We start from the raw sequence: 24,963 nt of genomic DNA, 5'->3' as shown, positions 1-24,963 counted from the left end.
GGATCCGTTGTTTTAAACAGGATTGATGTGGTGCGCTCACGGAGCTCACAGCAGAGCCGCCATCTTGGTCGCGCTCTAGCGCCCTCTATATTGGCCAAGATAGATAGAGAGGCCAAGACAGGTCTGTACGTCTACCTAGAATGACTGCACGTAGCCCAGGAGAAAGAAATATACTGTTGTATGCACAGACATCTAGAAAGGGTTACTGGCAGAGGGAGAAACTTACACAGAACCCAAAGGTGATAGAAGCAGCAGCATAAGGTGCCCGTGGCATGTCAGCATCCAAAGTGAAACAAATAATGTGCACTGATGAGCTGTCATGCGGCAATGCTTCCTTTTGCATTGTAAGGGAGGCATGGTATCACAAGTATGACACTCACACAAAAGGTACAATTTGTAAAACCTTTCTTAAAGTTTCAATGTGGTTGGAGAAACTCCTACTTTGCCCTATAGCTAGGATGGGAGTAGTCTCGACCATCAAATCATTAACAAACAATCCTATTTGTGTCCACCAAATTAAAATGACTTATGCTAACAAAAACCTAATGCCTGCCCTATATCTAGTGCAAAAAGTGTGAAAAAGTGTGAAAAAGAATATATGTGTATAAAGGAAAGTTAGTGTTCAGAAAAACATCAATGGGGCTGAGTCAGCTCTCTTCCCCACGTTGGCCAGCAGAGGGTGAGGCGATCCCTGTAGACAAGATGACATACTCTGGCTCAGGTTCTTAACACAAGGTTGTTCAAAACGTGGATCGAGGACCGCCATGCCTTCCACGTTAAAGTCTTGCTTTCCCTCTCTGCCCTCAAGAAGTTAATTTTCCGCGCATTCATTGTGACCAAGAGGCTGATTCTCCGTGGGTGGCAAGGGCGGTTCCCTCCTTCATTCCAGGAGTGGATCCAGGAAATGCATTGCCTGTCTAGGACTGAGAAGTTAATATATAAATTGAAAGGCAAATTGTCATCATACGAGAAGATCTGGAACATATTTAATGACTTCTTTTAATTTTATTTTTTTTTCTTGTTTCTTGTGCTACTGTTCTTGCTTGTCGCTGATGTATTCTATGTATTGTATATATTGTAAATAAATAATTTAAAAAAAAAATAGTCTTGCTTTCCAATTTTCACAACCACAATTTAACAAAAAGTTCACAGCGACCCCCCTCTGTCGGGCTCAGACCTCTTACACCAAAATTTCACATCGGTCCTCTTCTGCCGGGTCAGACCTTTCACAGCAAAAAATTTCACAACACTTGTAGGGGTTCCCTTCACCAAACTTAACTCACATCGCCGAAGGGTTCTCTTTCCCCAATTTATTACACTTCCGGTCTCCCTCAGTCAGGCTCAGATTGTTTCCTGATGTCGAAGACTTTCCAATGTGCATGGTTTTTGCAACAGACCTCGAGTGGGCTATTTCCTTTGGCCGGACCACTCTGTTACTCAGTATCGCTGACTTTCCAGCTATCGTTACTTCAAACTTCATTCGTAGGTCTGACTTTCATCGCGTCTCATACACACATGTGCAGCCTTCAATTTTGCAATATAATGTTGCCACTTCAATCTTTCTCTAGCATACATGGTCTCTCACATCACTTGCCAACTCACCGGCTGTGAGCGTTTCTTTCTCGTCTTTTACTTTATTCCAATTTGCGAGTCAAGGTTAGTACCACAGGCTTTGCCTCACCGGCCCAACTCTGACGTTCACCCGGGAAGGTTGTTGGTGTCCTTGGAACACAATGCAGCTTCCTTGTTTGGGATTCGGCCATCTCCATATATCTTTTGCATCCTTTTGGAGGCAACAACCTCCTGCATGGAACTCCTGGGGTTCTCCACTGTGGCTCTTGTCCCTCTGTCCGTGGCTCTGCTCCAGTAGGTTTGCCTTCGCCCTGGACGTTCTGCTCTTACTCATGTTCCACCTTGCTCAGAGTGTGTCTCTATGTTCCGCCATTAATCCCTGTGAGCAAAGCTAATTGGTATCAGATGTATGCACTGAGAGTCAAGTGCCTGACTTTGGCTGACCCAATTAGCGGGACATGTCCAATGTGATGTATAAGAGTTAGCATTGTTACTCTCAGTTGCCCTCTTCCTCAGTCCAGTGTTTGTCTGGAAAGGGGGGGCTCGGACCTCAGGGAATCCTATGAAATAGGATGGGTTATGTGTGTGGGAAAGGGGGGGCTACCGCATCTCACCATAGGCTGTCTCACCCCCATTCCCCGAAGACCCCTCACCCAGGTGATCCTCCCGCACTGGTCCACCCTCAGGGTCTGGATCCAAAGGTGATGGCCGTGCCCTGGCCACCTGAGAGAGAGATCCCCAGGGACTAGCAGTTGAGACACCTCTTGGTTTCTCACATAACCTTCCCCTATGCGATGTATCTGCATCTGTTATCTGTTTCACAGGGAAAGGAAATCGATGATCCCCTTTTCCTTTCCTTTTTGCTGTTCCACGGTGAAACAGTAGGGTTGCAGGTGTAAGAGCCATTGCATGGTGGAGTCCTTTCCATACCAAAGGTGAGTTGTCGGTAACCCGTGTGAACGTTCTCCCCAGCAGATAATACCTCAGATGAAGAATTGCCCATTTGATGGCAAGGGCCTCCAATTCCAATACAGAGTCGTTTTTCTCCAGTGGGAAGAATGTACGACTAGAGAATTTATTTATTACATTTATAATATGCCCAAACCCATTGATGTCACGTCGTAGAATGGGTTTCTAATCCATCACATATTTGTGACAGTACTGCTTCTAATCCTGTGAGGGAGGCATCAGTCTGTAATACGAATTCCTTTGAGAAGTCAACCACTTTTAGTATTGGATTTTGGCATAAGGTTTGCTTCAGATTAATATAACACGCATGTCCTCATCAGACCAACACATTTTCTGGGGCCCGCGTTTCTTCGTTTGTCTGTCAGCCTGCCTGTTCTATCTGAAAAATGTGGGATTTACCTATGGCAATAACCAATTCATCTGAGGAATGCCCTGAGCTCTCCCTTGGTCTTGGGTGTGGCGGTATCTAGGGCGATTTCACTTTTTCTTGTTGGGGCTGGACACTGCCATTCCCTACAAAGAAGCCTAGGTATTTCACAGCAGATTGAGCTAGTTTACATTTTGATGGATTGGCAGCTAAGCCGGCCTCTCTGAAGGTTCTCATAATAGTAGAAAGATGGAAAAGATGGTATTCCCAGGTTTTACTATAAATGACTATGTCGTTAATATAGGCCCCACAGAAATCAGAGTAAGTCTGTAATATCCTGTCCATCAGTCGTTGAAAAATGGCTGGGGCCCCATGCAGTCTAAAAGGGAGGAATTTCAATTGGCATAGTCCCATTAGTGTCGATAATGCTGTCATTTCTATATCAGGTCCATATACAGGGGCCTGCCAATATCCCTTGGTTAAATCTAGGGTTGACAGGAATGTGACATTTACGAGTTTATCTATCAACTCATCGATGCGTGGCATAGGACAGGCATCAAAGGCGGAGATGGCATTGACCTGCCTGAAGTTTATGCAAAACCTCCAAGAATGATCAGGTTTGGTCACCAACACAATAGGGGAGGACCATGGACTCGAAGAGGGCTCGATAATGTTCGCCTACAGCATTTTTTTAACTTCATTAATTACTATATGCTTTTGTGCTTCTGTGTCACGATCCCTGCCCTAAGCCTGGATATCCATGCCAGGGGGGCTACTTCTATCCCCATCAGGCCCTCAAGGGCCTTGACATTTGCCCCAAGACTCTCTTGGAGTCAGTTCTGGCGCCTTTGGCGCCAGGCTCATATGCTAGAGCAGTAATCAGGGCCCATAAGGGCATTGCGCAACAACATGGATGCCTCCACATGGCTCAGTTCCTAAACTGAACCATGCGGTCTAGCATTTTGGGTGTGGCAGGCCCAGTGATACTTGGGATGCCTGCAGGCTATATAAAGCACACCCGAACTCCAGTACAAGCTTCGAGTTACTTTGCATTCCAGCAATGTGACGCTCATTGTGTTCTGCAGCATCTTCGAACCTCGAAAAGTCCACACCTGCAAAACAAAGGGACATCGTTATTTTCAGCAGCTTACCTGAGATTCCACCGCAGACTGCAATCAGCAACCAAGGAACAGCAAGCTTCTTGGATCTTCAAACCTGCAAAAAGAGAGAAAAGAGACATTAGACATTTACATCAGAGCCGGCAACTTACCTCTCGAGTCACCCATCGACCAGCACCGCTTAGGAGCCTCTTGCTTCGGTGAACGCAGCGGCCAACGGGAATAAAAGACAACAGGTTAGCAGAAGCACAGCACCATAGCGCTATGTATAGCGCCCACTTACCGCATCGAGGTGCTCCCGAAACACCATTACTCGCTGATGAGCCCAAATCCAGCCAACGGCCCACAGCGGACTCTCGCGCATCTACTGGGAGAGAAAGGACATCATTAGTTCAAAGAAAGGCTTACAGAATAACAGTAATAAGACCTACCTGAGAGACTCAAAAGGGCAGCATCAGTGAAGTAACTCGATTGAAATCGCCCACAGAGGACAACGCACCCCTGCCAAGAGGGCAGGACGGAGAGCTCGCCAAAGCCCAAAACAAGGTGAGGATAGGCCTGGGGAGGCGCTGCGGGCATACCAGGTGTCGGGTGTTTATTTCCGCAATTGCTCTATCTTGAACATTGCCCACCGGTTTTCCAGAAAGAACTCCCCGCTGAATACCCGGGAGTGACCGAGAAGGGCTCCAGGGTTCCGGCAGCTGGGTGGCGTCCCCGTGGATACCAGGTGAGCGTAACATTCTGAGAGTCTATACAGTTTCAAATGGACCACTTTTCCCTGTGGAGTTCTGATATAATGATAAGTACTGTGTAATCTCCCTGGTTTCTCACAGAATACATCGGGTATTGCCATAATAAGGTCGTTCAAATCTTCTTGTTTCTGTTTAGATAGTTCTTGGGGAATAAGTACATTCATAGTCGGCTATTACCTCGGGTACCAAACATGACAATATAGAGGAGGTAGTAGTGGAAGGATTTTCTTTCCTCTCTTTTAGGAGATTTACGTGGTAGAGGAGGGTCTTTTGCCTTCTATCACATTGGGCTATTTTGTAGTTACAGGTTCCCGTTTGCTCTAGCATTACATAGGGCCCATGCCACTTTGAGAAAAGTTTATTTTCGAAGGTAGGTATGAGGACTAGTCTTTCTGTCCTACTGAGAATGATCTTAAATTTACTTTCTTGTCATAGGTGGATTTTTGTTGGGCTTGTTCTTTCTCCATGTGAGTGAGGACTAGTCTCCGGACAAGTATCATGTGCTCTCGCAATTGGGTAGCTGTCTGTGAGAGTGGAATAGGTGCCTCTTCTCTTTCTTCCCAGGTCTCCAGGAGCATGCCTAAAACAACTCTTGGTTCTCTACCGTAGAGTAACTCAAAAGAGGAGAATCCGGTGGATGCCTGAGGGGTCTTTCTCACTGCAAACAGGGCCCACAGGATCATACGATCCCAGCCCTTCCCATCCTCATTTACCAATTTTCTCAAAATCATTTTGAGGCATTTGTTAAATCTTTCAACCATCCGTCCGTTTGGGGGTGCTAAACTGAGATTCTTAAGGTGGTAATGTGTAGTAATTCCTTGACTTCACCCATAAGCTTACTCATGAAATTGGATCCCTGATCCATTACAATTTCCTTGGGGAAACCAACCCTATAAATGAATGGCAGCAAGTGTTATAAAATTTGCTGGGTTGTTGTTCCGCATGTCAAAGGCTTCTGGGTACCAGGTAGCATACCCAATAAGAACGTGCATGCTGGAATACATGCTGAAATACTGACTGGAGGAGTTCCACATTAGTAGGACCTTTCCTCTAATCTCTGGTCGGAATTCTGTGAACTCGGCAAGACACTTGCAGGATGCGGATGCTGCTGTAACACTTCCCTGCTTGTTGTCATATTTGTCATATTTCCTCGCATTTCCTTGTATCCACTTTGAAGCTGCCTTCATGCACATGCAGCACTTGGCACCTGCGGGGTGTGAGAATCCAGCCACAGCGGGCCGGTGGATGCAAGCACTGCTGACTGTACTGAAGTACTGAAGTGCACTGACTGTACAAACTAGCAAATGTAAAGCACAACTGTGTTCACTACTATTGTTGTTGGCAAAGTATAGACATAAGTGTGAGCAGCCTGCAGACTGCGGGCGATTGGGTGTCATCATCAACTATTTGGCCACTTCTACTACTGATGCCTATTTGTTTACCTGTTTATCCGCTGTGCGACTACCTTTCTTCTGTTTCTGCTGCCTCGGGTGAGTAACTAAGTGTATTTTTGAATTTGTGAAGTGCCTAGCAATCATTTATTTTACGGCAGACTTTAAAGTTAACGATAAACCTGTCGGTGATCTCAGAACGGTCTGAGGTTGTACCTTAGAGACTGCAAAGGTTCACCCCTTTGATCTAGGCCCTCCTGGCGTACAGAAACAAAAACTGATTATCACTGAACTAGCATCCCTAATTGTACGCTGATCTTCAGGCTGAAGTGCTACATTAAATTTTTCTGGACTAGCGTATATACTGTTCTGTGCTGTTCTACATTAATTGGCATTACACTTGGCAACTACTTGGTTCCGTGAAGAGTACTAGCGACTGTGGGGGCCAGCCCTTTGAGCTAAGTACTCTCTTGGTGGTACAATCCAGTACTTCTGGACTTTTACTGTGCTTCATCGTTTTGTAACGATTTTCTGTTCTTTGCCATAAATATCCAAACATAAACTAAGTCATCAAGCTGCTCTGAGACTATGCGGAAGGGTCTAAGGAGCCAATCTGGGTTGAAGGACTCATGGAACTACTGGGCCCACAATGCCAGGGAGGTGCGTGTTTGTCACATGATTAATGCAATGGGGAGGGGGATAACATTTCCCCGATGGGTCGGGAACTGCAGTCTGCTGCTCCCCCAATCAAGAACCTGGAGACTGAGTGTTTGCTGCAGGACCAAATAAAAGGGTAGCAAGTTAATATTACCCTGACAGGACAGGGAGTTCTGTCTGCTGCTCCCCCAATCAATACCTTGGTTAATTGGTTAATGGAAATCCACATCCATGCAGTCAACATGAGTCCATTTGTAATGGGGGATTGAAGGGGGGCTTTACGACCCATGTTGACGACTATGCTCTGCTGACTCCGAAACGTTCATTTATTAGGAAGCCAGCTGATGTTGACTTATTTACTTAACAGAATGCAACTCAATTGCCTATTGCGGGTCAAAGTGTTATTGAATATTACTTTGCAAATCAATGGGCAGAAGTACGGAAATCAAATCTATTTCTCCAGTTAAATGGATGGCAATACTGGATCATACAATCATGGCTGACACTAATAATATGGTCGATTTGAAGGAACTAAATGATTTAATCATAATTGAATTTGCTGTTGCAGCATTGGGAAGTTACTCTTGTTTTACACATGACTGTAACCCTCAGAGTGTGATTCAGCAAACGTGTGATGCCTCTATGCCGGATTCACCGAAGGTATTGACTATGTTCATTGCTGAAAACCGCCAAGAAGAGCCAAACCAAAAAGAAGTTAAGGTGGTTTCGGCTTCCGTGGGCTTAGAGACCTCAGGGGAGGCGGCTAAGCGCCATACTCTGAGAGAAGTTGATGAAGGCATTCGCCTAACATATCCAACTATGCCTGCCTTGAATATTGTCCTTAGTTCCTTCGTAAACTGGTGGCCCCACGGAACTTGTGTGGTGGTCGCTGTCCCCCCGACCCACTCTGATGTATCTCCTGGCCGGTGTTTCAGAGACTTAAGTGGTTGGGCTGTACTGGCCATGGTCAGTGGGTCCGCGGATGAGTTGAGTTGTGGGTAGGTCGCTGGTAGGTCGCCTGGCCCCTGTTTCAGGGTTTCTTTCCGGGGATCTCTTGGTCCTTCTGGGTCTGGGGCAGGGTAGCCCAGGGTCCGAGCAGCATTGGTGCCCGGTGTGTGGGCCTTATCCGTGGAGAGAGTGGGCTTTGTGTAGAGTGAGCTTGGACCCAAGGGCTTTTGCAGGGTAGATGGTGCTTCTCTATGTGGCCTAGGTTCTGAAGTGGCCACTTGGATGGTGGCCAGCCGTCGGGACCCCTCCTGTATTTTCCACACCAGCTGTGTAGAAGGGCGCGCTCCCGTGTCGGCCCAGGCTGGAAGGGGGTCCTGTTGGGGTTAGCGTGCCCTCTCTTGGTAGCACTGGGCACCTATGAGTGGCTTCCAGGTGGTCTGTGCTGTGGGCCCTGTGGCTGGGAGCCAATGTCTGGGCGTGTGGGCCCGCAAGATCCGACCTTCCAATGGTGGTCGCAGATTGGCTAGTCCCCCTAGCTTGGGTGGTGGGGGTCAGCGCTACTTGCTCGGGGCCTCCTCCGCGATGCCTCCTCACCTTCTTACACCTGTCCTTGCAGTGTTGGGACCCCCACCAGCCAACGGCCGGCGCGCTCCCGCATTGGCCCAGGTTGAGGGGTCTCGAGGGCGTTTGATTCCTCGGGCCTAACTTCCGGAACTTGTGGGCATTTGGGTTCTTCTGGGCGTGTGCCCTTTATCCCTCACAGTGGTCCTCCAGTTGTGGCATGGTGGGCCCCTCAAACGGACCACGGGCGGTGCTGGCGTTCGCTGGGGGCTCCCCCATGAAGAGCTCCTCGTATTCTCGTCCGGGCCCTCACTCCTGACCGCTCCCTGCGCGGGCCGCGTGGCGGGCGCGCCTCCTGGCCGGCCCCGGAGACAGTTGCTGGTGCTGGGCACGGGGGGCGGGCGGCCGCCGAGAGGGAGGGCAGTGGCGCTGCCTCCAACAACGTGGCCCCCACCTCCTTTTCGCGGTCCCTTTAAATGGACGCCTCCCTGGTTGTGTGCGGGGGCTGCAGCACCCCGTTGCACACCGTGTTGCTGGTGATACACGTCCGTGGGGAGGAAGGGCGCCATCCAGGCCGCAATGTGACTCCAGCGATTCACCTGTTGTTGCTCCCGATGCACTTCTCCACAGCGTAGAGCGGAGTCCCGCAGGGGGAGGGGTGCCTGCACTCCCTGCCGCGAAGCTCAGGCCTGAGGGGACTTCCGAGCTCCAGACTTCGAGCGTTGTGTTGGTCTTCGGTTCAAAAAGCTTTTTCTTGGCCCTTCCTTCTCCTCTGTCTCCACGAAGTTCCTGGGGGTTGGACGGGAACTCTGGGCTCAGGCAGCCATCTCCGCCAGGTCAGTTTTGAATGGTGATGAGATCTTGGGTCCCCAAAAAATTGACTGGGACTCAGCCACATCTACCTTATGGAGAAAATCAGACCTGTAGCACTCTCTTGGACCAGAGAGACAGGAAGTGTAATTTACATCGCAGTATCTTATCATGGAATTCAAGAGGGAGCCAACACGTGTTTAATAATCCTGAGGCAAGGAGGCAATCAAAGGCAGCCAACTTTATTCTACTACAGGAAATCTGGTTGGTGGATTCGCCGATGTTAGATGGGTATCACGTTTTTACTCAAACGGCTAAACCGGCAAGGGGGGCAGAGTTTCGGGGGTGGAGGGGCTGCTGATTGCAATCAATTCTCTCTTGAATTTGAAGGTGGTTCCATTGTATAACCTTCCTTTTGGGGCTATGGCAGTCTCACCTACTTTTTTCCTATTTACGAATGAGTATCCTAGTGCTAAATCTGTATTAGCATAATGGTATAGCAGACTTAAATAACTTCCTGGACTCTTTTTCTCAGCTTGTGTAGGCATCGTTAAATACTACTCCAAATGGGAGGGTTATTATCACTGGCAACTTGAATTCAAATTGCCTTCAACCTGATTTAAAAGGGGATAAGTGGGACTTGACCTTGGATATGATATCTAACGTTTTTAAGTCTCAAGCTGGTAGGACTTAGTCGCTTGCGATGAGTCCTTGAGCCTGTTTCCCATAAATGTAGTTACATAAGGCCAGACACTGGTGCAACCTACCTGGTATCGAGGGTCTAGTTCCTTGATTTTAGATTATGCGCCCAGTTACCTGAGGGTCAGGGGTGCTATATAAATAAACCATTCAATTCAATATATTTACAGACCCTTTCTCGATAAGCCGCTGTTCTGACTTCCAGGTCGTTAAGAATAACTGGTGCGACCACTGCATGTTAGAAGTAAAATTTTACTTAACTATAATTACTCGGGGGCAGGGCCGAGTACAGAATGTGAATACCAATTGTGCAGGAAATGTTATCCGTTGGTCAGACCCAAATATTGAGATTTTGAACTCTGACTTTGACCTGATTATTAGACACACCACCCTTGACTGGAAATTGGAGGTTTTCAATGCTCAGTGCTTTGAGAGTTTTATGGAAGTAATGGTGAATAGAGTAAAAAGGACCCCACGTTTAGAAGCAATACCTTTGTAAAAACCAATCAAGTGCTCAGTAAGGAATTGGCCTCTGTTAAGAGGGCTATGCGCAAAGAAATTAAGGCAATGAAATTGATGTGCAGTGGCCCCGAAACCCGTAATCAGGGTTTGAAGAAGATAAAAACAAAAATACAGAAATTACTGCAGATCTAGGAGGGCCATTCTACTTCAGGGAGATGCAGAATGTATGCTGCAAATCTTGGTGAAAAATAACGTGCGTGCATTCTGGGACCCGATCAACAATCTGTAACCCTCATTTCAAATATCAAAATTGAATGCTGTTACGAAAGCCCAAGGGGTCAATTTCTTTGGTGAGCTGTATGGCTCAGAAAAACTGCAAACTGGGGCTAACATTGCGGTTAGAGGTATCCACTCGCCTACCGCTGGATTGCTTGATCTTGAATTGGGGGTTATCCGGGATTTGTTAAATAATTTGTGAAAATTCTAGAGCCTCAGGGCCTACCAGACTCACTAATTATGTGTTTAAAACAGACATGGATAACTGGTCAAAGGTGTTGCTTATGCTCTTTAAGAGCATCTATAATTTAGGGATCTTCCCAGGTTCTTGGAGTACAGCCAATATTGTACCTATCTTTAAGAAAGGCTCGCAATCATACCCTAAAAACTATCAGCCTATTTCTCTTATAGATGCTGATTGCAAGATCTTTGCCTTGCTCCTTTTGAGTCATTTGGAATCCTGTGCTAAGTCTTTCCATAGGTTAAGTAAATGACAGTCTGGGTTTCGGAGCGGACACAGAACAACTCTTAAGGTGTAGTTATTAGGGCTTTTCATGGAGGCTGCTTGGATGGTTCCGAATGGATGCACCTATCTGGCCTCAATCGACCTCTCGGTTGCCTTTGATAAGGTTGACCGTAATGATTTAGGACTAAACTGGCTAAAAGGGGGTTGACAGTGGGAGGCTACTGATTGGTTTATATGAGAATTCCCGTATCCGCATCAGATTAAATAAAGAAGGCGATCTATCAGTGCGTATAACAACGCATGTTAGTTTGAGGCAGGGATGCACTTTAGCTCCCTGTCTTTTTAACCGGTGTCCGATGGTTGGCTTATGCTGACGACTTCTTATTATTTGATAACACAAAAGTCGGATTGCAATGACTTCTCACAACCTTTTCCAAGTATGCAAAAGAGAACGGTTTACTAATTAATCCCAACAAAACCATGATTCTGGCTATATCTATGGGAAGACAACTAAATAGTAAGCTATGGTCCATAGAGCTTTGTCTATTTGGGTTTTCACTTTGGTGCGAAGCCTGGTCTGAAAATTCTATGTGACGTACTAGTGAATAAGTCAGTGATGCTTATCAATCAAGAACTTAGAGTCGATAGTAAATATGGCAGATTTTCTATCAAACCGGTTTTAAATTTCTATAAAGGGAAAAAGGTCCCCAAGTTTATCTATGGCTTAGAAGTATTTGACGATAGTATCAATGCTATTCCACTAGCCACTTTAAGATTTGAGTTAGGGATCACTTCATTTGGGGCATGCATTAAGTGGCGTTTGCTTTCACTTTTTTTAAAACTAATTTCCCCAATGACCAATTCCTTGTACGAGGACCTTGGTGCACTTCTTTCTCCAAATAATGTTGCCTCATGTAAAACACGATTCCTAAAAGCATTGGGAGCTAAGTGCGTAGCTATGTTGACTAGCATTGGAATGGATAAGACAACCTTGATAGACAATCCAGATAAAGTAAAGAAGGCACTATATGATCAGGATTGAGTGATTACTACATATCTCTTCCATTCTTATTCCTCCATGAAGCACCTGGCACAAGAACATAAAAGGCGAGAGACTTTATTGTTTATTCTATTACAATTCCCCAACCATTTCTATAGATCTATCCTCCTAAGGTTACAGTGGAACTTACTCTTAACTAAAGATATCTTGTTTAGGAGGCACCTTATTACTTTAACAGTAAAGTATTTGGTGTTAGAATGTATTGCGTTGAGGTAACGTAGGGAGATATTTATGGCAAAAAAATTACTGACTGAGTGTATTATTTTGAAGATGATTATATTTGGAAGAGATGTGCAAACATTATCAATGTTCCTGAGGGGTTGGCATTGGCTGGTTTTATAAAAAACAATGAATTTGGTGTAATTTTGGCTTTTATCAGACATGTTTTAATTATATATTGCTATATGTGTGCTTTATCCCAATGTAAGTGAAGTAGTATGATATGATATGATATGATAAGGCATTTGTAACGCGCCTATACACAAGTTTTTCAAGGCGCGACGAGGCAGGGGGGGGAACAAGGGGAGACAGACAACGATCTTACTAGGCCAGGTGTCATTCAGATCGCGCAAGTGCAAGGGTAGAGGGGAAGGGAAAAGTGCATGGGGGAAAGGGAGAGGGGAGAGGGGAAAGTGCAGTACAGGGTTATTAGCATACAGCATACAGGATAAATAACAAGGGCCAGCTGGTGGCAAGTGCGAGGTAAGTGCAGACAAGTGCTGGGAAGGGGGGCTGTATGGATACAGACACAGTCCCTTAGTGCAGGGGTTGCCGTGGAGGCAGTGCAGGAGAGAGTGGCTGGGCCGAGAACGGTGAATGGCCCATTTGCAGATTCAGTGCAGTTTCAGTAATATTAGCAGGGGAGAGGGGGAGAGAAAGCGGAGGTAAAGAGGAAGGTTTTGAGGTGCTTCCGGAACCGGAGGTGGTTCTCCTCAAGTTTCAGGGAGGTAGGAAGGCTGTTCCAGAGGGAGGCCCCTGCAGTGGAAAGAGATCTGCCCCCAACTCGTTGCATTGTTTTTGTTAGTCATGTTTCTGTTCTATTATGTATGAATGGTGTCAACAAATCTGAAATGTATTCATTTTCTGTTTTGTAAAGGTTTTTTTTAAAAACCATATACAAATAAAAAATAATTAAAATGGGTAGCGTAATCAATGATTACTAGGACATATTTATTACCCAGTCTAGACGTTTCCAACGGCCCAATGATATCCATCCCAAATCAGGAGAAAGGGACTTCTATTATCAGTAATGGATTTAGAGGGGCAGGTAAGGGAATATGCGAGCTGTTTTTTTGGCATATCTTACATGTCTGAATGAAGTTCTTTATGTAAGCATGGTTACCTTAGCCAATAGAATTTCCCACTGATGTGAGCTTGGGTTTTAGATTGTCCCAAGTGTCGACCTATCAAATGAGAGTGTGCGGTCTCTGGCACGATTTTGTGATGGGTTTTGGGTATTACTAAATGACAGGGTCGGACTGGGACAAGAAATAGGCCTGGTCACCCAAAAAAAAGTGGTCCACCCCTCGACTCATGACCCTTGACCTCTGATGACATCACCAGAAGTGATGTCATTTGACCCCACCCCAAAGTGACATCCGGGAAGTGATGAAACACAACCTTTCACCTCCTGACATAACAGGAAGTGGCATCAAATAGCATTGTTCCCAAGTACGCTAAATTACTGTGAATCCAAGCAGATGTCCAAGGCCAAATGATAATGTTATTGTATAGCACTTACGCTTAAGCTCTTTTTCATAGAACAAATATGCATACAATATCACAGAACCTGTGTTGGTCCTCATTTATGGACCTAAGAAGGATAAAAGGCTTTTTGAAAAAGAAAGAAAAAGGTGATAAAAAACATTTTTTTTCTATTTTTCTATTTTTTTTCTTCCAAACCGGCCCAGGCATGGCCAGATACCGGCCCCCACGCCCCGGAGACGATTTCGGCCCGGCCACGGGCCAAAAGGGAGAGGGGCCAATCCGACCCTGCTAAATGAGCCTTCCCTGGAGGTTTCACTTCTATATAGTAATCCCTGTTTGAGGAAGAAAAAGGGGCTCCCCTTCTCTTGTCCTTCTCCCTCAGAGATCACTTGTAAGAAAGCCCCTGCGAGTACTGGTTCATTTAGCTGGGCAAAAGCTAGGTAGGGAAGGATGGTATGTTCCTCCTCCCTTTTTGCCTCAGTGATACGAGTCTCATCGGCCTCAGTTTGCTCTGGTTCACTTTCTTCCTCAAAACGGGGAAAAAGAGCCTTCTCAAGAATTCCATGTGCACTTTTGTCCCCACAGTGTATGTCAAATGGAGTTTCGCCATGATTCTGTAGGAGAACCTTTATGTCTCCCTGAAAGTCTGGATCTATGATGCCTGCTAGGACATCTAGACCAAACTTCCAGCCCAGATTTTGGGGCCAATCTTATACAACAACCCACGGGGGGTATTAGGACTAAGTCAGTGGAAATTATCCCTATTTACCCTGGAGGGATAGTGGCTTCTCTGCTGCTACAAATATCAAAGCCTATGGATTCTTTTGTGGCGACAGAGGGGTTTGAGGCTCTGTGACTAAGTTTCTCAATTTTTAGGGTCCCCCAATGTGTCTCAATTGAGTCATATCCCACTTCATATGCAGGAGAAGCATGGTAGCACAAGTATGACACTGACACAATGGGAACAGTTTGTAAAACCTTTATTGAAATTGTTGGGGTTGGAGAAACTCCTACTTTGCCCTATAACTAAGATGGGAATAGCTCAACCGTCAAATAATAAATAAATAGTGGAGTCCATCAAATCAAAATGGCCTATGCTAACAAAACCTAATGCCCGCGCTATCTCTTGTACAAAGAAATTTACAAAGGATAATGTATGCAAAAGGAGAAATCAGTGTTCAAAGGAATAAATGTGGTTGAACCAGCTCTCCTCCCCACGTTAAACCTCAGGGAGTAAGGATATCCCTGTAGGCAGGATGACACACTCTGGCTCAGTTTCCAACACAATAAACAGTTCCGAAACGTGGATCAAGGCCCATCTGGCCTGCCATGATAAAGTTTCTTTTCTTGACTTCCAAAATAATGCTTCAACCAAAATGTTCACAAAGGTCCACCTCTGTCAGGCTCAGACCTTTCACCACACGGTTCTCGTAGGTCACCCTCTGTCGGGCTCAGACCTATCACCATACAGTTCTCGTAGGTCACCCCACCATTGGGCTAAGACCTCTCATGATAAAGTTCGACACAAACTTACAAGGGGGCTCCCTTCCCCAAGCTTATTTCACTTCGGGTCTCCCTCTGTTGGGCTAGGACCACTTTCTGATGTTGAAGACTTTCGAATATGCGCGGCTTTCTTTGCAGACCCCTGCAGGACCACTTAGACTCAAAGTTTACAGTTCAACTTTCACTCTCCGCTTCTCTAGGAGTTAAACTTCTTTATTTCACTTTTTCTGTTCATTCACTTTTTCGTTTCAAACTATTTACTTTTCGCTGAGATCTTCGAGTAGGCTGCTTCCTTTCGCCGGACCACTTCGTTACTTAGTATCACTGATTTCGCAGCTGTCTTTTACTTCAAAGTTCATCCACAGGCCTGCCTTTCTCGCGTCTCATTCACACGTGTGCAACCTTTACTTCCGATAAAATGTTGCTACTTCAAACTTTAAAACACTGGTCTTTCAGGTTGCAAGCCAATTGATACAATGTAATGTCCTACCATAGGGTATATGTAACCCCCGAAAAACTACACACAATGAACAATACATTGAATGCAGATTGCCCGAGATGTGGGATAAGGCAAGAAGGAATCTGGCACATGTTGTAGGGGTGTTCGGTGATTGTAGACTACTGGCAAGCAGTATCAAAAATCAACGGGCTACTGGGCTCCAGTTTTGAATGTGTCCCAAAAGTATGTTTATGGGGATTACTGCCGAGTGGGAACTGCCAAAAAACACAGAAGTGGCAGGCCCAATTCATGCTAGTACTGGCCAAAAGGAGAGTGGCCATAGCATGAAAGAAATCCCCTGGTCCATCCTTAAGACAGTGGATGGAGGACATCCATAGGTGGGGGATGGAGGAACTAGATATCCTAAGGAGGACCCAAGACCCGATGTTGGAAGACAGGGTGGTGGTGGATTGCAGTCAGCTGTTAAATGAGTTACACTCAACAGACCTGAAGCCCCATAAGGAGGGGAGGAGATTACTACTGAATTGGGGAGGGGAGGTGCCTGATGGGAGGGAGATAGGTGATGCGGAAACAGTCAAATAAGGTGAATGAGAGAGTGAAGGAACTGGTATGGGGAATACGCATGGGTGTGTCCCCACTGGGCTTGTGTAGCCTTCAACTCTTGGCAATGTTTTGTGACTGTTATCCTCAAATTGGGAACCCGTGAAGACTTTACCTTGAAACTGGATAGAGTCTGCTCTGCCTAGAGAGGTTACATAAGTGACAATTACATACTGCTGACTATACAATGTTACGTAATTGCTCAGATCTATGCTGCACTGGTTTTCACTATGTTAAAAAGTTTAATAAAAACATTTACAAAAAAGGTTAGTACTACAGGCTTGGCCTCAGCCCCCCAAATCTGCCGTTCACCCGGGAGGGTAACTGGCGTCCTTGAAACACAATGCAGTCTTCTGTCTGGCCTTCCTCAAGTGTTTTTCACGGCCTGTCGGAGGCAACGACTTCCAGTAGGGAACTCTTGAGGTTTTCGACACTCTGCTCTCGTCTCTTCGTCCGTCGCACTGCTCCAGTAGGTTTGCCTACATCCCGGAAGACCTGTTCGTAATCGTGTCCCGCCTTGCTCAGAGTGTGTCTTTGAGTTCTGCCTTTTATTTGTGAGGAGAGCTAATTGGAATCAGGTGTATGCACTTAGAATCAAGTGCCTGGCTTTGCCTGACCCCATTAGCAGGACATGTCCAGTACGAGGTTTGAAAGTTAATGTTGTTACTCTCAGTCACTCTCTTCCTCAGCCCGGGGATTTGGGACCTGAGAACATCCTAAAATGTAGGATGGGTTGGATAAACAAAATAGGGACGAATACCACATCTCACCATAGGCGGTCACACCCCCACTCCCTGAAGACCCCTCACCCAGGTGATCCTTCTGCACTGGTCCACCCCCAGGGTCTGGATCCAAAAGCAATGGCCGTACCCTGGCTACCTGAGAGAGAGATATACCCAGGGACTGGTGGATGGGACACCCTCTGGCTTCTCAAACCGTACCCTGTCCACCTGAGAGAGAGAGCTCCCCAGGGACAAGCAGGTGAGACACCTCTTGGTTTCTCACAGCAGAAACAAAGCAGAGGTCAGCCACCCGCTCATCAGTATGAGCTCCAGTTTACAAGCAGTGAGCCAAACCAAACTGTATCCAATCCACTCACAAATAGTCCCCATGTAGACAGAAAACTGGCAGCAGTAACAACCACATACGCATTGTGAGACAGGCATGGTATCAAGAGAGATGAGACAGACAACAGATGTATATTTCTAAACAAAGCTTTATTAATCATCCGCATGGTGTAACACCTAACCAGCTCAATGCTATGGTTGGATTTTCCCTGCCTGAAGAAATCTAAGGAAAGTATGTGTCCACAAGTCCAAACCAAAACATCTATCTATGTCAAATACTATGCTTGTCCTCTCATTGACAACAGAATCTAGTGGGGAAATGTTCTCAACCAAATATAAGTGTTCAGAACTAAATGTGCAGCTACTGTCAATTGAATGTGCAGCTACAGTTCTCTGGCTCAAGTTCAATACAGTTCCAATGTAACTTTGTTTCAAGAAGTTTTGATCAAGGTCTGTAGTTACCGTCTATTTGTTTGTTTGTTTATTTATGTAGCGCACCAGACCCAGGGGTAAAAGGGCGCTTAGGTAAGTGGTTACAGTATACATTTTATACATTTAGATATGTTTTACAATTTATACAGTTTATACAGTTTATACAGTTTAAATGGTTTATGCACAATTTATACAATTTATACAGTTTAGATGGTTTATACATTCTATGGTACAAAACAGTGCATACGAAGCGTAGAGGTGAGAGAGAGTGAGTGCTAGGATCTATAGATTCACAGGCATCACAGTTCACATCAAAAGAGGGTCTTGGGTTTCCCTTCACCAAATTCAAATGTAATCACATTCCTACAACACTGATCTTGGGACCCCTCTTCCCCAAGATGAATACTCTCTGGTTCTTTGGTTCTCAGGGTTCCCTTCCCCAAGATGTATCCTGAGCAGTTGAATTCTTTCCTCTGTTCACAAGTTCACAAGAGAATACAGGGTGTGTTTGATCGGTCCTTTGTTTAGCTTCACAAAGGGCACACACCTCTTTGTTGCTTTTCCAATATTCAGTGGTTTCTGGTCTAAGTGCAGTTTTCAGACCACACGGTCTACACATTGCAGGTCACGCAGCCAGCAACCACATACCTTGTCTGTGATTTGACTCTTGATATTGGCAATGTCTGTTAGGAAACTTCCTGGTATAGTCGTAGTTGTCAGACCAAACGGTCCACCCTTCACAGGTCACGCAAACATAAGTTTCACCAAAGCCGTTATTCAGTAATACTCAAGACAACTCTTCAATTCTATTATAGGTCTTTCATATTGTTTCTTAAGGTGGGTTATTTGATATAGTTAATTGTCCCAGAATGCTCATGCAGGTTTAGCACTTCTTAGTCTGATCAAGTCACAGTTTTTTTTGTACTCACTATTTCATAAATGCTGCATTCACTTGGTTTCACTCAAATCACAACTTTCCTGCAACCCAATATTCAGTAATTATATTGTTGCATTGCATTCATCAGGATAACACCTTTCATTAAGTGCAGTTTTAAGTTTTGCAGGCTTGGATAGCGTCTTTCATACAGTTCGGTATTCAGTAAATGGAGTTTTAAGTCGTGGGGGTTTAAATAACCTCTTTCATGCACTTCAGTATTTCAATTAATGTAGTTTTCAGTTGTGTGAGCTTGAATATCACTTTTTATGCAGTTTGGCATTCAATAAATGCTCTATTTCACTACTTTCGTGGACCATTACCACTTATGTGGTTCCTTGAAGCGCTCCGGCGTTCCTAGTGTCTCCCGACACTTACCGGGTCTCTGCAGCTCCATTCAGCGGCTTCTCCCCCATTGGGAAAACCAGCTCACCAGTTCGCCAGGTGCTTCGCTCAGCACAAGCCAGCCTTCGTGCTTGATTCTGCCTCTGCTCCCTGGCAGCGCCTGCTGTACACTTTCTCTCACAAGGGCTCCCAGTACTGCACAGTCACCTCGACCAGACTCTTGGGATCTTCGTCTGCGTCTCGGCTTCTCGCTCCTCAGCACGGCAATTCCTCGACCCTTCTCCTTCAGTGGCTGCACTTCCCATGTGCTTCTGGGTTCCACCTTGTATACTCTCCTCTACCCTTAACAGGCTGCAGGTGAAATGAGGTGTACTCAATTGCCTGACCCTGCTTGAGCCTATTAGGGTAACATGCCTGATCTTCATTGCTACATGGCTCCAGACCACTCTTCTTTGTCTCAGTACCAGAGTGGTGTTTACAATAGGAAATCCGTACTAATCCTATTTGCCTCTTCTTCTTCTCGGTACCTCAGAGAAAAGTACAGGGGAGGATGGGATGAGACTGACAATAGCCCATAAAGGCTAAAGGAGGGGAGGGTAGGTCAATATCGGGAAAGGGGTTATACCATTTCTCGCCTTCGGGTAACCTCTCTCCAATCCCCAAGGACCCTCCACCCAGGTGATCCTCCCTCACTTGTCCACCCACAGGGTCGGGATCCAAAAGTAATGGCCCTTCCCTGGCCATCTGAACAGAAGATCTCTGCAGAGTAGATGTGAGAGTACATTCAGGTTTCTCACAACATACAACCAGGTAGGACTGGCATATTTTCAGCTGTGACAGGGTCAGACAGCTGACCCTGTCAAGGGGAGATGGGAACCCCTCTCAAGCTGGGACAGAAGGCCTGCCAGAGTATTTTCCAGAGTCAGTCCTGACTCTTGTCCCGATAGGACATTTTCTTATCCCTGCCCTTGTAATAGAGCATATTCCATATGTTTAGGACCAAAATGCCACCCCCTTGAGCCCACTACCGGTGGTGTCCTAGTCAGCTGAATTATAGGCAAATGTCATATGATAATTCTGGCCCTTCACACACACTGTGTCTTAAGCAAATTATGACATATGCACACTTACAATCTATGGCACCTGGCTCCATAGAACCATGGCACATGACTAAATACACACTCCACGCCTGTGGTAACTGACTAACACACACACACACACACACACACACACACACACACAATGACAAACAGACACTCCATAGCAGTGGTATATCACCACATACACACACAGAACACACCTTTGTGCACAGGGCACTATAGGACCCAACTACACCTGCACCTTTGGTGTTAGCTGTCCAGGGGTCTCAATAATACACACTTTTAGGCTTAGCTACCCATGACACCCAAACACAAACACCAATTCTGGCATAGCTCCCTAAGGGCTCAACTACACTCACCTTTGGGCACAGCTTCCTATAGGACACATACAATGAGCAAAACCTTGCTCTTGGCTGTCTGAGAAACTCTTCCCTTTACACCATTGGAAACATTTGATCAAAGTCTGTGGGACTCAGCAATACACACCTTTGCTTAGTGGTTGCTCCTCACTCCAGTCGATGTAATTATTTGCCAACATAAATCCTAGAGGAATGTTCCAGCCTGAAGTCCACTTGGCGCCATTGTGACAACTTCTAACGCCTCTCAGGCTCCGAATAGTGAGTGTAGCTTTTCTAGCAACAGCAACAGCAAAAACACAGCTGCCTGGAGATGGGAGGAAAGCGAAGGGGATTTGTTATTTACCAATAGGCAACTGGAAATTACAGTAAAGACAAGCTCTTTGCATAGCATATAAGGATACGGGTGTGTTAGTTCAAAGATGTTTTATGCTTTTGCAGAGATAACGCTGCTACATTTAATTTATGTCACACAATCAGTACTCATAACACAGGAGTACTCTTAAATTTCATCTGCACTTGTATGTACGCGCAAGATAGCATTGCAACAAAGAACCTAAAATGAAATAAACGTACCCCAACAATTGAGGGATTAGAGGTGCCACTTTTAGGTTTGGGTGCTTGATTTTATTTCTATTGTCCCTTACACATGTTTCTTACACCTTGATTTAATCAATCCAAACCAGTCTCTCTCGTATTTGTTTCTCCTCTGTCTGGGTGAAATGTCTAAGCTGAAAGCCATGGAACATTTTGTGTTGGATTCTAATTTCAGCTATTCACACTTGACCACATGCATTTATTTATTTATTGGGTATTTGTAATACGCCCATACAGAAATGGTGTTTCTAGGTGCAACAAGTTGTCGAGGGGGGGGAGGGTTGGGGAGCACAGATGTAAAATAACGAAAAAGAAAGAAAACACGGTCTTAATAGGCCTTGTGCCATTCGGATCGTGCAAGTGCAGTAACAAGAAGTGCAGGGGTGTGGGAAGGTGGGGGAAGTGCCAGAAAAAGTGGAAACACACTAGTGCTAAGGAGGGAAAGGAAGTGCAGGTCGGAGTGGAGAGCGTGCAAGTGCTGGGGTGGGGAAGGAGGAGGGGGGTGAGGGCCCCATGGCAGGCGATTGCTAGGGGAGCCCAGGTGGACAAGTGCCAGGGGAATGCAGAGAGTGCAGGGAATGAAGGTCCACAAGCTAAGTGCAAGGACGGGGCTGGATGGGCTCAATTGGGGTGGAGGCACCGTTAGGCTAGTACAAGGGGAGGGAGCCCGGTAGGGCAAGTGCAGTTTAGGGAGAAAGGGGGGGTCAGGGGAGACCGAAGTGCTGGGGTAGCCTGGATGAGGAGGGCCAGGTGCCCTGTAAGAATCAGAAGGAACCAGACAGCCAGCCTAAAAGCGGCAGAGGGGGGCATTGGCAGGGCAGGGGGACAGGAAAGGAAGAAGAAAAAAGGAGGGTCTTGAGAAGCTTCCGGAATTTAAGGAGATCTGGCTCAAGTCTGAGAGGGACAGGGAGGCCATTTCAGAGGGAGGCTCCTGCGGAAGAGAGAGAGAGAGATCTACCTCCCCCCCTCCCCCGCTCTCTGCTTGGAGAAGTGTCTGATCTGCAGAGAGTTGGAGCTAGAAGACCAAAGGGCTCTAGCAGGGAGCTATTTAGGGATGGAGAGTTGGATATAGCAGGGTCCGAGGCCCCAGAAAGCCTTGTGATGATTCAGAGGATCTTGCGCTATATCCTCGCAGCAACAGGGAGCCAATGGGGAGATTTTAGGGCTGGAGAGATGCTTTCCCTGGGCTTCTGGCCAAGGATAAGTCTTGCAGTCCTATTCTGGATTAGTTGAAAGGGGTGAAGGGAGGATAAAGGCAGATTGGGGAAGAGGCTGTTGCAGTAGTCCAGCCTATAGAGGACCAGAGCTTGGGAGACATTGAGTTTCTGGGGGCAAGTGAGGAAAGGGAGAATGCCTCTGAGGAGGTGCAGTTGAAAGTGGGCCTTCTTGGCAAAGTCTGTGATGTGAGGCGAGAAGGAGAGAAAGGAGTCGAAGAGGACACCAAGATTTTTTACTTCACAAGAGGGTGAGGGGAGGGGACCCATGGAGGGAGCCAGAGAACAGGTGGGAAGGAGGGAGCTGTGTTCCCAATGAGAAGGATCTCAGTCTTACTGGCATTAAGGCAGAGATCATTAGCAGCACACAATGCCTGAATAGTAGTCAGGAATGAGAGAGGAGGAAGAGGAGGGAGTGGAGGGAAGCTTGAAAGAGAGCAGTGTGTCATCTGAATAACACTGGAAGTGAGGAGAGAAGGCAGAGATCAAATGGGCAAGATGGGCAAAGTAGATGTTGAAGAGCCACGGCAATAGGATAGAGCCCTGGTACGGCGCAGTTGGAGATTGTGATGGAGGAGAGAAAAGGGGCCAGTTGAACCTGGGATGGGTCGTCAGAGAGGAAGGAGGTCAACCAGTCCAGTGCCAGGTCTGTGATGCCAAGGGTATCACAGAGCCTATTTATAAGGGTAGCATGATTGACTGTATCAAAGGAAGAGGAAAAGTCAAGAAGGGTGAGGATGGAAGAAGAGTTGGAATCGAGATTTGAGAGCAAGTCTTCACGGGTGTTGAGGAGTGCAGTTTCTGTGCCCCTGGCAGCTCTGAAGCCAGACTGGTGATCGTGGAGACAGCCAATAGATTAATTGTGGTGGGACAACTGGGAGATGACCAGCTTGGTGGTCAGTCATTTTTTCGAGAAAAAAAATGTCGAATGACAATTTTTTCGAAAACATAATGTAAAAAAAAAAGTCAAATTCCGTTTTTTTAATTATATATTTATTTTGGGGTCCAGGAGTACATCTTAAAAAGGAGGGTTGGGGGGGAACCCCCCATTTCGAATAAAAAACGTATTAAAAAAAAATCGAATTTTTATTTTTTCGACATTCTTTTTTTGAAAAAATTACTTTCGACATTTTTGCATTCGGAAAAATGACTATAAACCGACCAGCTTCTCCAAGAGTTTGTCCAGGAAGGGGGTAATGGAGATAGGGAGGTAATTAGCCAGGCAGGATGGGTCGGCAGAAGGCTTTTGAGTAGAGGGTGCACAAGGGAGTGCTTGAGGAGTGGTGGGAAAGAGCCTGTGGCAAAGGAGTGGTAGCAGAAATCAGCCAAGGCTGTAGCAAGGGAGGCAATGTTGGGAGCGCCTGTTTGGAAGAGACTTTCATAGAGAGGACTTGTCTAGAGACCTCATCCGGTGTAATGAGCGAGAAAGAAGAGAGTAGGTAGAAGGCCTGATAGCTGGTGAAGGAGAAGGGAGGGGTGTAGACGAGAGTGAGGAAAGGATGTCCTGAGTTTTGGTTATGAAGTGAGAGGCCAGTGCAGTGCATAGGGTTAGGGATGACAGAGGAGGAGGAGACTGCAGTAAGATTGGTGAGTTCCTTGCAGATTTTGAACAGTTCAGCCATGTTGCTAGTGGCCCCAGAGATGCAGGCTTGGATATAGGCCTTCTTCTTACAGCGGATGGAGTGTCTGCCTTTGGAGCAGGTGGCAGACCAGCCTGCCAGAGGATGTGCTTGAAGCTTGCCACTTCCGCTCAGCAGCTCTGCACTTGCATTTCAGAGAGGCTAGGTTGGAATCCTACCAGATGTTGCGTTTGGAGGCAGGCTTCATGCAGATCCTCATGACAGGGGCAAGTATGTCCAGAGTATTGGAAATGGAAAGGTGAAGGTCAGCATGGGTTGTGTCAGTGAGAGTCAGTGGCCGGAGTGGGAGGGGAAATGAAAGTGGCGGCAAAACAAGCAACTCATACTCGCTTCATTGGGCAAATGATGGAGAAGGAGACTGGCAGGGCGGGTGGAAGCTTTGTATAATAGGCCAAAACTACTTTTAACCAAAGTACTCTTATTTGTCATAATTGAGTGAACATCGAAAAAAGCTACCTCAAATTGTAAGTGCGATTAAAAAGAATTAGAACTTTAAACCCACAGTCTTAGCCTTGCCCATCAAACATAAGTCGCACCAATTTTGCATGTGTGCTTTATGAAGCATTTTACAATTAACTGAATTGTGATAGAAAACGAGAAGAGGGTTGGCCAGGTGAGGTCTGCATCTGTAATGGGATGGCTATCTAAGAAAAGGAGCTATCCTTAGGAAAGTGAATGGCGGTCCGCTCTTTTATATTCTGAGGCACATAAACTAAAATAACTTTGCATAGAGCAGTACAATTTGCACGGCCATCTGTAGCAAAATGTCCCTGATGCAAAAATGCGATGCTGCAATATATATTTGTGCCGGGCAATATTTACACCAGAAGCCTTCCCCACTAAACTGTGGATGGCATAACTTCCTATCCAAGGGGGTACTCTCCATAGGATGGCACAAGG

General features: G+C 46.2%; 1 protein-coding gene across 1 annotated transcript in view; it reads right to left on the bottom strand.

Annotated features, from left to right (window-relative positions):
- Positions 1-24,963, bottom strand: part of LOC138492569 (serotransferrin-2-like) — a 545,198-nt gene that overhangs the window by 425,426 nt on the left and 94,809 nt on the right. Inside the window, exon 4 of the mRNA XM_069619822.1 lies at positions 20,743-20,919. Within this exon, the coding sequence (XP_069475923.1) occupies positions 20,743-20,919 (177 nt within the window). The remainder of the gene's footprint in view (positions 1-20,742; positions 20,920-24,963) is intronic.

Source organism: Ambystoma mexicanum, chromosome 10 (assembly GCF_040938575.1).
Source record: "Ambystoma mexicanum isolate Mex_15411 chromosome 10, UKY_AmexF1_1, whole genome shotgun sequence".
Classification (NCBI taxonomy): domain Eukaryota; kingdom Metazoa; phylum Chordata; class Amphibia; order Caudata; family Ambystomatidae; genus Ambystoma; species Ambystoma mexicanum.
Note: the sequence above shows the minus strand (reverse complement) of the source record. Positions and strands in the feature narration are given on the sequence as shown.